The sequence below is a fragment of the Trichophyton verrucosum genome (assembly GCF_000151505.1).
Source record: "Trichophyton verrucosum HKI 0517 chromosome Unknown contig00298_1.f1.exp, whole genome shotgun sequence".
Lineage (NCBI taxonomy): Eukaryota > Fungi > Ascomycota > Eurotiomycetes > Onygenales > Arthrodermataceae > Trichophyton > Trichophyton verrucosum.
Window position 1 is genome coordinate 12,567 of NW_003315451.1, and position 14,294 is coordinate 26,860.

The 14,294-nt window shown below is 48.3% G+C and overlaps 6 protein-coding genes across 6 annotated transcripts; 3 read left to right on the forward strand and 3 right to left on the reverse strand.

The window, feature by feature from the left end:
* Positions 1-412: 412 nt before the first annotated feature.
* Positions 413-1,462, reverse strand: TRV_03625 (uncharacterized protein; the record flags this gene model as incomplete). The annotated part of the gene is made up of 1 exon (XM_003022176.1): positions 413-1,462. The coding sequence occupies one exon, from the start codon at positions 1,460-1,462 to the stop codon at positions 413-415; it is 1,050 nt and encodes a 349-aa protein (XP_003022222.1).
* Positions 1,463-2,640: 1,178 nt separating this feature from the next.
* On the forward strand, positions 2,641-4,717 carry TRV_03626 (uncharacterized protein; the record flags this gene model as incomplete). Its single annotated transcript, XM_003022177.1, has 3 exons — positions 2,641-2,661; positions 2,730-3,603; positions 3,666-4,717. The coding sequence occupies 3 exons, from the start codon at positions 2,641-2,643 to the stop codon at positions 4,715-4,717; spliced, it is 1,947 nt and encodes a 648-aa protein (XP_003022223.1).
* A 729-nt stretch (positions 4,718-5,446) lies between these two features.
* Positions 5,447-5,998, forward strand: TRV_03627 (retrograde vesicle-mediated transport protein Get1, putative; the record flags this gene model as incomplete). The annotated part of the gene is made up of 1 exon (XM_003022178.1): positions 5,447-5,998. One exon carries the CDS (start codon positions 5,447-5,449, stop codon positions 5,996-5,998), a length of 552 nt encoding a protein of 183 aa, XP_003022224.1.
* Positions 5,999-8,655: 2,657 nt separating this feature from the next.
* Positions 8,656-9,979, reverse strand: TRV_03628 (uncharacterized protein; the record flags this gene model as incomplete). Its single annotated transcript, XM_003022179.1, has 2 exons — positions 8,656-9,416; positions 9,481-9,979. The coding sequence occupies 2 exons, from the start codon at positions 9,977-9,979 to the stop codon at positions 8,656-8,658; spliced, it is 1,260 nt and encodes a 419-aa protein (XP_003022225.1).
* Positions 9,980-10,525: 546 nt separating this feature from the next.
* TRV_03629 (uncharacterized protein) lies at positions 10,526-11,595 on the forward strand (the record flags this gene model as incomplete). Its single annotated transcript, XM_003022180.1, has 5 exons — positions 10,526-10,569; positions 10,670-10,990; positions 11,174-11,282; positions 11,372-11,425; positions 11,506-11,595. The coding sequence occupies 5 exons, from the start codon at positions 10,526-10,528 to the stop codon at positions 11,593-11,595; spliced, it is 618 nt and encodes a 205-aa protein (XP_003022226.1).
* A 360-nt stretch (positions 11,596-11,955) lies between these two features.
* TRV_03630 (uncharacterized protein) lies at positions 11,956-13,192 on the reverse strand (the record flags this gene model as incomplete). The annotated part of the gene is made up of 2 exons (XM_003022181.1): positions 11,956-12,142; positions 12,249-13,192. The coding sequence occupies 2 exons, from the start codon at positions 13,190-13,192 to the stop codon at positions 11,956-11,958; spliced, it is 1,131 nt and encodes a 376-aa protein (XP_003022227.1).
* Positions 13,193-14,294: the final 1,102 nt, after the last annotated feature.

A 14,294-nucleotide genomic window follows, 5' to 3' on the forward strand; every position in this document is an offset into this window, starting at 1 on the left:
GGATGACGGTCATCATCGTTATCCTTTGATTATTCTTGATTATTATTTTATTTACTCCTGTCTTACCGGTCGTGGGACAAGGGCGATCTATTAATACATTTACACGTGGTTACATGGGTCCGCAAGCTTCGGGTTTGGCTCTATCCCTGCTGCTTCTTCACATGTGGACGACGGGTATGCCCCATATACTTAATGCTTATATGTCTTTCCCCTCAAAAACATATAACTTATGGATATGGGTTTAATGGGGTTAAAAAGAATATATGAACTTATACCTGGAGAAGGTCTACTAGAAGTGTTCTCTATTCCTCGACTGAGGACGATGCTTTCTTTCATGCAGAAAAACAAGCAGATGCCAGTATGAATACTCAGAGTATTGATATTAGGTAGTATATAGGTGGAACCCGCACAGTCATGACCAATGCTCCTGTCCATACCGAACAAGCTCAGTCATGAGTTTACCGCCAGCAGATACATCGTGGTAAGGGTCAGACAAGTTTGCCATGAAGCAGCCGCCTGGCTGCTCACTGCAGCTTCGCTCGCCACCACTGCAGATACCAACTATCGTAGGATGGCCATCGATGTACTCCCACATGGGCCCGCCAGACCACCCAGCAGACGCAAATACCTTCGACTCGAGCTCAACACCAATCTCTCCGTGAGGGTCAACGCCGTCCAGGGTTAAGTTGGTGACCAGCATCTGCGTCATGCCCTTGAACGGTTCAGTCGGGTATCCAGAGCTCAACCACGGGCCCTTGACATACGCCTGCGTATCCTTCCACCAGGCAGTCCCCATCCATCCCACTCGTTCACCCAGCGGCTCACACAGCTTGCATATCACATAGTCTAAACCAGTAACATTGAGCGTGTTCTTTACCCCGCGACACTGCGAGACATACGAGCTTCCAAAGGGCTCCGCTTGTGTCTTCCCATGGCCAAACCCAGGCACAAACCGCATCCACCTTCTGGATCCATAGTTCCATGGGAAACAGTGGCTTGCAGTGAGGAGCAGGTTCTTCCCAACGAGAGTTCCCGTGCACCACCCGCCTTTGTCCCCCCTAAAACGCCGAAAGAATATCCTCCCTATCGTCGACCATGGATACCCTATCGTGGCAGTGACCTGGAACTGGTCGAACGGTGACCCTTCTATGGACACTAGGGCGATATCAGTGCCGTAACTTTTGATATCAAAGTGGTAGGGCGTGGTATTGTTGCTTTCCTTGCTCGTGTTAGGGCTGAAGCCCAGTGTGCTGCCATACTCGTTTTCCTGTGTCCCTTCAAACTCCCACGTTGCGTCTCCTGGGCTCAGATTCCACTTTTCATCCACCGTCAGTCTCTCCGCCTGGAGGTCTGGAAATGCCTTTCCACAGAGCCCGCCGCCTTTAGGCTCCAGGGGAATCACCGCCGTAACGAGGGAGTCTTGGAGCAGGAATACTGTAACGAGTGGCCATATCAAGTGCATGGTAATGGAATAAAGAAAGGTCGGAAGAAGTGAGTGTACACATGGGATGGTAAGGTATTTCGCCGTGCCTCTTGCGCTGTTCTCTCTTGCTATAACATATAACTATACAATCTATAGGACCTGACATGGACAAGGACACAAACAATGCCTGGTTGCTTTTGTCTGGATAACCAACGGAAGTTCAAGCAAACGCAGGAATGGCTGCATGCTGCCTTCCTTGGCCCAAGAGATAGCCCTCTAGTGACATATAAGAGGAAGGCCGTTCTCTCTTTCCTCCATAACTTGCTACTCAGTTCCCACGATAGGCAAAGGAAGTATTAGCGAGTTCAAGGCGGCTGCCGGTCTCATTCCTAGGTATAAACTTGACATCATCTATGGTGATAGTCTGGTATCTGTTGTATCTCGGGCATCAGGGGTCAGTTGGGCATGTCAGGTTCAACATCTCGAAGCTGCCAAAAGACCAGCAGTATATTATATATATAAATATGTAACCAGCTGCTGGCTCTTCAGTCCAGGCACCTTGATTAACCCCCTTGACCTGGAGCTTTATTAACTGCGTCTACCAAAAAGTGTCGCGTGTCTACATGTAACGGTCATTAGCATCTTGTATATCAGTGTCGACTTCCACTCTGACCTGGAAAAATGGTCACCTAGAATTTGACTACATGATGAATCACCATTCTACCGCTCAGGCATAGTCATTAATTATGTTTCCACTGTCTAGGTAGGTAATAAATAATAGACAGACCGACAGCTTGATTCTAAAACTGATCTCTGGTTTATCATCCATGGCAAAGCTCGAGTCACAGCCTTACGCCTGATGCTGAGTGCAGGTTCCTTTCTTAGCAAAACCAAGGGATGATCTTGACATCGCTCTCATCACCGAGGCAGATCCGCTCATCTCTTGCTCTATAACTAATGGCTGGATGTTGTATGGTAGCTTGGCTCCCTGGCTCACTCACTGATTAACTAGTTAGTTGTTTGACTAAAAGCTTGACTCGAAGTTACTCATATTTATTTATTTCAAGCTGAACCAACCCCGCAGGCAGCCTCATCAGCAACATCTTCATTTCATTTTTGGAGGGCTATTCTTTTCCTTGCATTTATACTTATTGTTTTAATAGTTTCTTTTACCTATTATACTGCTATAGTACCCGGTTCAAGCGTAGCTGTCAAAAATGTTCAAGAAAAAGCCATCAGTTCGACCTCCCCACACACCTACTATCTATGACCCATCGAGGCAGCAGTGCTAACATATTTATGGCAGATCAAACCACTCGCACCTCTTCGGTCCTCTGATCGGAGGAAGATCGCAGACAAGATCATCCAGGAATACGGCATCTCAGTCCCAGAGGCACCAGCAGCTCAGCCTGAAGCTGACGAGACATCAGCCCAGCCCGCCACAACCACCCCTAGCCTCTCATCTATTCGAAACTCGCTTCTGCCAGAGAACACTCTAGCAGGACGCTTTTCGACCACTGTGGGACCTGACTTACAACTTGTTCATGGTACTTTGTACGTTGGAACGCACCCAGACGGTGAAGAGCGAGTATTATGGATCAGACTTGAGCAAGGACCAGGAACAGATGGAAGAATATACCCCACAGTATATTCACTATGGCGCAACCCAGGGCTGGTTCCCTTGCTGTGCACAACGGGACATGTTATGGAGAAGCTCTACAATGGCGCAGATCTGATGACCCCAGGTCTTACAAACGGCCCCCCATTCCCAGCAGGAGCTGTGAAAGGGTCCGTCGTTGCTGTCTCGAGTTTGGATAAACCGAGCGTTCCCACATTCGTAGGCGTATGTGAGATTGATGTTGCTAGCCTAACACAGGTACAAGGCGCAAAGGGACATGCTGTCAGGGGGATACAGTGGGAGGGTGATGAGCTATGGAGCTGGGGTTCGACTGGAAAGTCTGGTCAGCCATCGCCAGATCACTTGGATGGCTGGATTGGAGAACCCGAAGCGACAGAAGAGAAACTCCAGGACCTAGAACTAGGCGATGATGAAGATTTAGATGGAGGCGCGGATGGCGGTGTTCCTATTAACGAACCTCCAGAGGAAGAACAGAGGGTAGGGGGGGAGGAGGAAGAAGAAAAAGATGGGGAAGAAGAGCTTCCGCCTCCAACTACAAAAGGTAAGATTTACTATAACTATTACTTCTCAATAACGGATTTTAACAAGGCAAACAAATACTAGAAATCGATGATGCCTTCGAGAAAGCATTCATATATGCGCTCTACCAGCACAAGAAAGACCACCCTGGAGACCAAAACCATGGCTTGTCATTCCCCATCCAGCCATCGTTCTTGATATCCAACTTGATCACTCCATTCTTGCCAATATTTTCGCCAAACCAGGCTCAATATTACCAGATCAAGAAGACATCCTGGAAGAACGTTAAGAAGTTTGTCAAGCATCTCGATAAGATAAAGTTACTCAAGTCAAAGGATAGAGGAGGGGAAACAATAGTCATGGATGTTGATTTTGACGACATCCTTGTCGACCAGTTTGTCCCTTACCGGTTGCCCAAGAAGACGAGCTCAGGGGGCGCAAAGCCAAAGGCTGCCTCTGGAAATACTTCAGGAAGCGTGTCATCCGATCAGGTTAACGTTAAGACACTCTACCGCCCAAGCAGCAAGCTGGTACCTGATCTATTCCCACCCTTATCCAACACCGACGTGAACAACTACTACTCAGCCTCTGATGTCTCTAAACGCCTGAACGATTACATTTCCTCACAAGATCCACCGATCATCTCTCCCTCTAATCCTCGGATTCTCACTCTCAATGCTTTCATCAGCAACAAGATTATCCCTTCCAACGATATTGCGACTCTTTCCCGCGGAACCATCCCACGAGATGCTCTGCTGAAAAGGTTACTCCAGGACCCTTCGTTATGTGCACCTTTCCATGCAATCCTTAAACCCAACCAGACACTCTCAGATGTGAAGCCCAAGCCCGGTGCCCTCCCAAAGGCAACCATAACCATTGAACGCCGCACGGGATCCAAGTTGGGTACCAAAGTAGCTGGCCTAGATAGATTTGGCATATCACCCCAGCTACTAGCAGATGAGCTATCGAAGAAGTGTGCGAGTAGCACCAGTGTTAGCCAGGCAGTTGGTGCTGCCAAGGGGGAGATGGAAGTCTTTCTTCAGGGTGACCACCGAGGGGTAGTAGAGAAACTGCTTGTTAGCAAGGGTCTCAAATCTCAGTGGATAAGCATTGTGGACAAGTCTAAGAAGAAATGAGCCTCCTAGCGTTGACTAAGGGAAGTTATTGAGACTACTACTACAGGGCCATTTTGGATACCTTGGAAATAGTTAGGAGGTTAAATAGTAACGGTTTATGAAAAATTTAGATTGTTACAAAATACTTTCCTATAAATGATCGTCTAGCTCCCTTGGCTTTTAAAAGTTCTAAACCGTCAATTTACCAATAACAGAATAACGGGTATGCTCAATATCAAGAGAATGACGTTGTTTTAACCTTGGAAGTAGATTGAAGCAAACAAAGCAAACATGAGAGACCACACCACGAAAGTTGCGGCTTTCCACAAGAAATTATTCCAGAGCACCGCTGCATCTCACTGCTCTACGTTTGAAACACGGAAACACATCTCTCGAACGTTTGTTTCCTCTTTTGCTAGCTATACACCACTGTTCGCTGGCTCCCTTGTATCAACAAAACTATAGCGGGCGAACTACAACCTCGAGAAACCCGGCGCTGGGCCATCGTTGATGATGGCATCACTACTTCTTTTCGTGCTTGCTATTCAGATAATCACCTATTTAATTAATACAATTGGTGCCAGCACTATTGATAGCCTGGTAATTATATTATCCCATCCATAGCTATATTCGTCAGCTAACTCTCTGTTATAGCTATGGCTGCTGTATATCAAACTCCCGAACCAAGCGTCGCAAACGGCTCGAGAGCAACGGCAAGCGAAGCTCGAAGTAATTCAACTTAAACGGGAGATGGGCGCTACCAGCTCCCAAGATGAATTTGCGAAATGGGCGAAGCTACGGAGAAGACATGATAAAGCTATGGAGGAATATGACGTTAAGAGTACGTATTTATCTTCGGAAGACCTGGCAATCTGGCCTGTAACAATATTCGAAGGTGTTTTGGTAACTGACATATCTATCTACCATCCAGGCAAAAAGCTCAACGCGATGAAAGTTTCATTTGACTGGACGATCAAGACTGTCCGATGGGCTTCTACCACCGGTATTACCATCATTCTTCAGTTCTGGTTTTCCAAATCACCTATATATGACCTACCTCGGGGGTGGTTTCCATGGCAGGTGGAATGGATCTTATCATTCCCCCGCGCTCCCTTGGGAACGGTTAGCATACAAGTATGGGGAGGGGCCTGTGGGACTGTTATTGCCCTGGTTGGAGGCGCTGTTGCGGCTGTTGTACCAGCTCTGAAAAGCAGCAAGCAATCCAAGGGGCCGGCAGTGGCACAGAAGACAGGAACTCCAAGAGCGAGTAGGGAACAGACACCCACAAGGAAGACACAATAGCAGGCGAAACGAAGGGAGAAGCGTCTACTAATGTTATTAATGTGTAAAACCCATGCTACGATACTCATGATAACTGTTAATTTTATACCTAAAGAACATTGTTGATTGACTTATAAACAAGAATAAGTTAGGATAATTGGGGATGAATTGGGATGGGAAGGGGGATGTTCATCAGATAGGTTTTAAAATCTTGATCTTCAACAGCCATTATATGACCTCTGTGCTTGACTCTATGATTTGTATATCATCACTTGAACATGTATGAAGTAAAGAATCTGGCCCTTTCGAAGGGGCTTCTGCAATTGAATCTCTCCATAAACACAGCAACTATCCGAAGCACGGAAGGCCGAGGGAGCAGAGACACAATCGCCGCTTTCCATAAGCTACAGGTTCGGTGGTAGGGGTAAAAAAAAGAGTGAACTCCTCGCCTCAAGAATAAGCCCCATCGAGTTACTCACCCAATCCTGAGAATTCAGAAAGAGGTAAGCAATCGCATAGCTGTAGAATCTCGACGAATGGCAACCTCCTTAACCAGATTCCCACGACCGTCTCCCATTGTTTCCCCAAGAAACCTCCTCGACGCAACCCCCGAATCAGCTGCAACTTCACTCCAATGCCAAAACGTGAGACTCATGTCGTCATCCCAGGGTTGTCCTAGCACTGGAAAAAGAGACTGTGAATAGGGAGAAAGCTGAAGAGTGCAGACGGTTCAACGAGGGTCGGAGCCAGTGCGTAGGTGGGTAAGAGGGCGTAAGCTGCTATGAAGTGCTTCTATGGCAGCGTGTTTCCGCAGTGCCTGGCACAAAGCCAGGGCGTCCGGGGACTTTCTCCCAAAGCAAGGTATTGGTACGAGCATCGAAATGCCCAGTTCGTAAGCTTTGAATGCGATTCTTTGAGCGAGGAGTTAGAGAGGAAGAAGAAAAATAAGAAAGCCAGGAAAAAAAAAGTCGCTTAGATTTAAGTGGTGAGGCTTAGTCAGAGGGCGTATTGACTTTTATTTTGGACCCGTGATTATTTTGCCTTGACTAATCAAAATTATGCCCATACTTGGAGCTTTTAATACAGGAGGCCCTATATATACCATACATTACACAACATTATGGTGAGTTGGCCAATAGTGTTATCAGAAACGAGTTATATGTGGTTGCTCATGTAATCCGATTTTCCTGTGATACAGATCTGAAGCTCCAGGGCCCCAGGATTCTTTCATGGATCGAACAACTATTTGGAACGGTTGACAGCTCGTAGCCAGTTAACAACTCCTATTCTCAAAGTATGGCACCGAAGCAATCGCTAGTAGGAAGGCTTTCCGGCGGGAAAAACAAGAGGGTTCGTTTCGTTTCACCTTCGGCGTAATTGAGATCTCAAAATTAACATCTCTCAACCCAGTCGCTCAACGTACCGATAGCCGCCTTCACAATGGCCGTTTTACTTACAGGATACTGCTACCGAAGTATCCGATCCGCGCGCGATAATGCTAAACGTACTTCTATATATACCTCTTCCGGCAGAGGCAATGGGCTATAGTGACGTGCAGTTTTCTGATATCCAAAACGAGGTCAATTATATATATAAAAAAGAAAGGGACGGGAGGCTCTTTTGTATGAAGAGTGCGCAGGATACGAGATACAGGCTTATCGGCTTTGTCCAATTCGTGCCAGGATCATTATGCAAGAGAACTGGGATGGTTGGAGTGACGATACTCTATCGATTCAGTCTATGGCCAACGAGATGCGACGCTGTCCCCACCACCTGCAACCGACGTTATATCAGTCCATACTTGAAAATGGAACTTTGAACCCGACATCGGTATTAAACCGGATATCGGCAGTTTTCGGATAACTTTGAGCTCGCTGTCTGCCTTTTTTCTCTACTGGGATTGCCTCTACCACCGATGCGAGGCGAGCGTAATAGCTTTGGGTTTATCCGGGTAGACTCGAGGCACCGGAAAGAGTTGGCTCAGGAGCTACTGCATCAAGCAACACGGCTATTCTGGTTTACCAAAGATGACTTCTGTCTTGAGTGGCGATATAGCTTTATTCTCTTCTAAACAGGTACATGCGACAAACATGATAGTACTCAAACCTATCAAAGCACGTGCATAGCACTATTACACGCTGGAAGACCGACGTACAAGTTTTGTATGCTAATATTTGACTGAATCAAAAAGACAAATAGCCAACCCATAAAAACAGAGATAGACAGACAGCTCACATCATAACCTTTGTTTCTCCTATCACCACACAAACATAGGCTGAAACTAAAAACATGTACATAAAAACCATTCCTAGTAGGAAGACGCCTGGCACGCCATATTCTTGCTTTGCTAGACACAAGTAAATTCATCCTTTGGAAATTAGATAGTGGTTAACGGGGAATAAAGACAGGAGAAAGGAAGAAGAGGTTGTGATAGGTGGGTGAGAGAACAGTTAGATATTTTTGATTGGGTATATTTATCGCCTCAGGGGAAAGAATCCCACTCCTGTAGCGAATCTGGTATCATAAAATAGAGGGGAAGAAAACGTTAAGCAAAGATTTTCTAGTGAATATGTGTCGTGTATGTGCATATCAGGCACTATTCACAGAGTACCACGGGCTTCTAGTGGCAGTTATGGTTGAGGACAATGGCACATTAGCAGGAGTTGCCAGGCGTTGAATCATAGATGGTGATTTTCCACTGATGAGGCTAGTATTAATTCTCCCTCATGCTGGCCCCAGTGTATTATGTTGCGTAGGTATTCGTACGTCAACATGGTGGTCATGGCAGAAGGGACAGCTCGGAAAAGGTTGGTACCTATACCGGCATAAAACGCTCTCCACCCTTCTTCTTTCAGTATTGTCTGGAACGTTCGAATAACTCCACGATAACGAGGACGATTAGGCATTCCATCTGAAGATGCAGCTCCAACACCAGTGGCGCTACGGTATGTTTCTTCCGAAACACGGAATGAAATCCCTTCTGGTGACGGGGCGGGACTAATTCTCTGTTGCGTCTGTAGTCTGGTGCGCAGTACTTCATGCGGGTATGTAGCTGTGCTCGCGCAGATTTTGCTAAGGAAAGTGGCAGCTCCAATACCGACCCAGTGCGGATTACCTGCATCTGGGTGCTCGCCCATCATGAATCCTGTGAATGCGAGTTTGAAATACTCATAGAGAGGAAATTGAATGGCGACGTGGGTGAGGCCAAGAAGGGCAGGCGTGAGCCCGGAGTAAAACGCCCGTATGCCTTCGCTTGCATACATCTTGCGCGCAGCGTCCAGGGTATTCTTATAGTACCATGGAGCGTGGAATCCGTCATTGGACGGCCGTATGCTCTGGGACATGAGTCGAGTTTTTATGACCCATATAGGATTGGTTGCAATTGTTGAGCAAGCTCCAGCAGTCAATGATGCATATGTTCGAGCAAGCCACCAGTTTTCTACATATAGGGCACTGTATTAGTAAGTTTGTCCTAAAAGGTGTTCAAGGAGAGAGATTAATACCTGTGCGGGAATAGAAGTAGTCTCTAGCCCTGTCGTATATGGTCAAGTAGACGGCCCATGTAGGAAGGTAGCCCAGAAGCATTGGTCCTAGGCCCTTGTACAACCCACGCAGACCCTCATCCCGCCAAATGGTTCTTCCAGTCCCTATCATGCCTTTATACAGGGCCTCTGTCTGCACCAGCTTCCCATTTCGTCGCAAGAAGCCTCCCTGAGCTTGTAGTTTGGTTTTGATAACATCCAGCGGACAGGTTATTATTCCAGAAGCGACGCCCGCTCCAGCTCCACAAAATGGCGTCACATAGCTCTGGGGAATGCGGGTTGAATATACTTGCAACCGTGCGAGTAAGGACGAGTTTGGGGGAGGCTGAGCTCCAGGGTGAAGTTGTGGTATAGTCGACGTCTGTGAGTCTGCGTGTTGTTGATGATGATGCTGTTGCTGTTGCTGTGTTGATGAATGAGTGGTAAATGTCTCCGCCGGTTTGGTACGGTCCAGAGACATCCTTGCCGGCTTTAATGTGGCAGAGGTCTCACTTAGCAGGATAATCGATATCGCTGCATGAGTGCGGAGCGGAATGTAGAGACGGTGAGAGCAAAACGGGGAGCAGGGGAGGGCCTGTGCAAAATGAGGGATATGTTGGACTATATGTATTTCGGTGTATCAGCTCGTCTGTTGGGCCTCGAGGGTTACTTCTCCGGCTTATATCGTCTTTTGGAGCGTTGGAAGCAGAGGGAAGTGGCCGGTGATAAAGCCTACACAGCTCCAAGCTGGAGCAGGTGGAGGCTAACAGGCAACTCCAGGCATGGGCGGGGGGATAGACAAAGCTGGCAGAGATTGACAGAAGATATCTCTAGATTTCGCCGATGGACAGGGAGGCTGTTCCAAGGTGTAGTGCGTAGATAACTCCGGCCGTAGTTATCAAGCAGGCCGTAATTAAGGTAAGAGGCAAGCTTATCCTGTAGATCAAGCAGCAATGTCTCCTGTAGACGCCCCTTTGTGCGTAAAATTGTCCCGTGAAGTAAGATTGGAAGAAAAGAGGTCGAATAGATGGTCGAGCAGCCCTGGTTCATGCCATCCGCGGCCCAGCATATGTAAGTTGAAGTTACTTTTTTGGTGGTTGAAATCACGAGATCCGACGACGCCGAACTGGTCCGAGCGTTACATTTTTGCACACTCGCCAGCAAACCTCAGCAACATCACCAACCCAGTGATTGGCCGACGAGGACGACCGCAACAACCGCCAGCCAGCCAGCCAGCCGTGAGAAATCGCCGCATAGCACACCGAGAACAGGGTGAAGAGCATCTCGAGACACGTTTGAAGAGTCAAGGAGTCGAAGATATTATCCGAATCCGAACCGGCGCGATGGCTTTGACGTCGATGATTACCCGGGTCTTTGAGAAACCCTGGGTCACAAAGGCGATGACGCCGATTGCCAACTGGTACTGCAATGCCGCTGGATACAGGAAGTTGGGCCTAAGGTGCGTTATATTAGCCATTGATGTGGATGGGGGGTAGATATGGGATAAAATGGGGGGAGAATAGTTGCCATTGCCAGTGTTTTGAACTGGCGGAAGAAAGGAAAGGCTGTGATGTCAATGGCAGATATATAAAGAGAATATGAGGGAAGAGAGAGTGAGGAGGTAAAGATATATATATAGAGAGAGACGCTAACTTGTGACATTGACTGTGGACAGATATGATGATTTGATTCCAGAGGACAATGACACTGTTCAGTTGGCGTTGAAGAGACTTCCCCCCAAGGAAGCCTATGACCGCATGTACCGCATCCGCCGAGCCGTCCAGGTAAGTGCCTGCTCAGACACCACTACTTCTCTCCTATCTATATCTACTCTTTGTCTAGATGAGGCCTGCAGACTAACAAGTGACTCTAGTGCTCTGTGGAACACCAGCTTCTGCCAGAGAAGGACCACACCAAGCCAGAAGATGTATGTTTATATATATTATCTCTTTCTCTCTCTTTTTTCCCGTTTAGTTAAAAGAGACATGGACTGACTGTTTGTTATAGGACATCCGATACCTCTCCCCCATCATCGAGGCCATCAAGCGTGAGAATGCCGAGCGTGTCGAACTCGACTCCCTCATCATCAAGCGATGAATTCCCGTCTGACCAGCCAGATCATCCCACCAGCCCTTCAATGTCAATGATACCATGAACAGGAGGGATGATATGAGACAAGACGAGACTTGGCTCACCAAAAAAGAAAGGGTCCCGGATCAGAGAACACAAACTCATCAGTATCAAATGTTTAAATATCACACTCCTATCGACTCTTTTGACCTTCATTTTCCTTGTGTTTCCATTTTTTTGATAAACATGTACAGATAGTTAGATACGAGGAAGTCAATTGCATTACAAATCTCGTGCAGCCAGCAGTAGTAACGTCAGCGGTATATCAAGATTCTATGATATAAAACGGTTAAGATACAGTGAAAGTGTGGGGGTAGAATTGAGGCATCACGCCTGCATGACGGCAACATCTACGTTCTCCCACCTCCACACGTACCACATGAAGAGACTTCTATACGGCGAGAAGGGCGCTGCTATCTCTACCATGTCCTTTTCAGACATGTACTTGAACTTACCTCCGCCCTTTGCCTTGAGCTTGCTTACATCCCGTCCTGCAAAGGCCGCCATACCACGTCTACCAATTAGTACCACAACAAGCATTTAACACACTGTTAAGAAGAGAAATGGAAAGAAAGAAAGAAAAGAAACGAAAAAGACAAAAAGAGAAAAAAGCCACTCACTGGACACCGAGATCCCCCGTCGAAAAGACATCCATCCGCTTGAGGCCAAAGAGCAAGAACATCTCAACCGACCACTTCCCCAGTCCCCGCACGGCAATCAGCTTGTCCAACACCTCCTCGTCACTGGCCGTCAGCAGCATACGAGCAGACAGCTCGCCCGAGGCAAACTTGTCAGCCAGGCCATGAATGTACTCTGCCTTGCGCTGGGAGAGACCGGCGGTTCGGAGGGTAGGGATGTCCATGGAGACTACCTGCTGGGGAGAGGGGAACGGGGCCGGCTTGTAACGTAGTCCTGCGTCACCAACTTCGTCTTCGTCATCTCCATCCGCTTCAACTTGGGTATCTGTGGTGGTGGTGACACTGAATAAAGAGATGAATTTGCTCTTTATCGACTTTGCAGCTGCCCCGGAGACTTGCTGGCCTATGATGCCGCTGACGAGGGCCTGGAACGGGTCTATCTCGACTGCGAGGTCTGCTGGTCTGAAGGGGGCGTCGGGAAACTTGTCGATGACTGGCTTGAGCCTGGGGTCGACTGAGAGCAGATGTGCAATTGCTTCTGTCAGGAGGTTCTCTACCGTGGTTGTAGGGGTGGTGGTGGTAGTAGTAGATGGGTATGCTGTGATGTGTGAGCCGCGCGGGGTGAGGAGGGGAGCTGCTGTGCGATGGGGGTCGACGGGCCGGGCGAGGCTGCTGCTGGCTGGAGTTGCTGGCGGAGGTGTTGATGCCACCACCGAGACGACCGTCTTCCTCTTCGGCGCAGCCTTGGACTTGGTGATGCCTCTGGGCTTCTCTCTGTCTTCACTGTCTTTTCTATCTTTGTCGCCTCGTCCGTCTTCTTCAACGCTGCCGCAGCACTGACTCTGGCTGACCGTCGGGGAGCCATGGGGGCCAACAGACGCGATATCCAGCACTTCACCAGCATCCAACGTCGCAACGACGCTCATCTATCTGTCACTCACCAACGTCTGTCTGTCCTGCAAGGTTAGTCACTCTGCTCATCACCCCCTTGGAGCAGGATTATTATTAATACGAAGGCCGGTCCTTACGAAGCTAAGTAAGTCCTTAGGTATAGGTCGGGAGGTACAGGTACGTACCAAAGTACCTTTTGGCTACTCTGGTTCATCCCGTTGCACTACTGCTTCTTCTCCAAGAAATGGACGCCGCTGACTCAACCAACCAAGCTTCGCCGCGTTTCTTTTTCCCCCGACTCGACCAAGCAGAGGGAAAAGCTTGCCATTATCATCATTGCATGTGCTTGCTGGCTTGCTTGCTTGCTTGCTTCAGGGGCAAAGGCAAGGTCACGGCCAAGGTCAGGATCCAAGGCAGCTCCCCCAAGTACGACTACTGTTGGAGGGGCATTAACTATTTGATAAAAAAGAAAAAAGCAAAAAGACCCCTTCCTTGCCGCGGTGGCCAAAAACGAAGGGGGGGGTGTTCATCCTGACCCTCACCTATATAAAACGACGAAACGACGGCAACTTCTGCGACTGCCTGTGTTGATATTGATCTTATTTTGCAGAATTTCGATGAAGAAGGGTCAAGCCACTCACCGATTCACCCGCGATCGACAAGCCTCTTGCCCTTGGCCCGCCCTGACCTGACATCACCCAGGCGCCCATCTCACGGCCAGAGTCCTCCCCCCTTGCAGGACCGCGCAGCCTCGGCGAGCTCATCTTCTTCTTTTCTGTCCTTAAAGCGCTCTGCTTATGACGAGGAACCCCCAGAATCCACTTTAAACCTGGCCTGAGGGAGACTACCGTGGCAAATTGGCATCGGGTCTAACCTAAGGAGTAAGCTGCTGCTGGCCATGACCAGAACTGACTCCAATCCCACACTCGTAGCGAGAAGCAGTAGCAGCACCACCACCAACAGTAACACTCTAACAGTAACACTTCCTCCGTAATAGCAGTCATCAAGCATCAAGCATCAAGCATCAAGCATCAAGCATCATCGGGCAGTCAGGGTCTTTCTCTTTCTTCCTGTCTTATGTCATCCTGGATCATCGCTTACCTAAGCCCTGTCTCAGGTTCGACCCCCTGAAAAGTC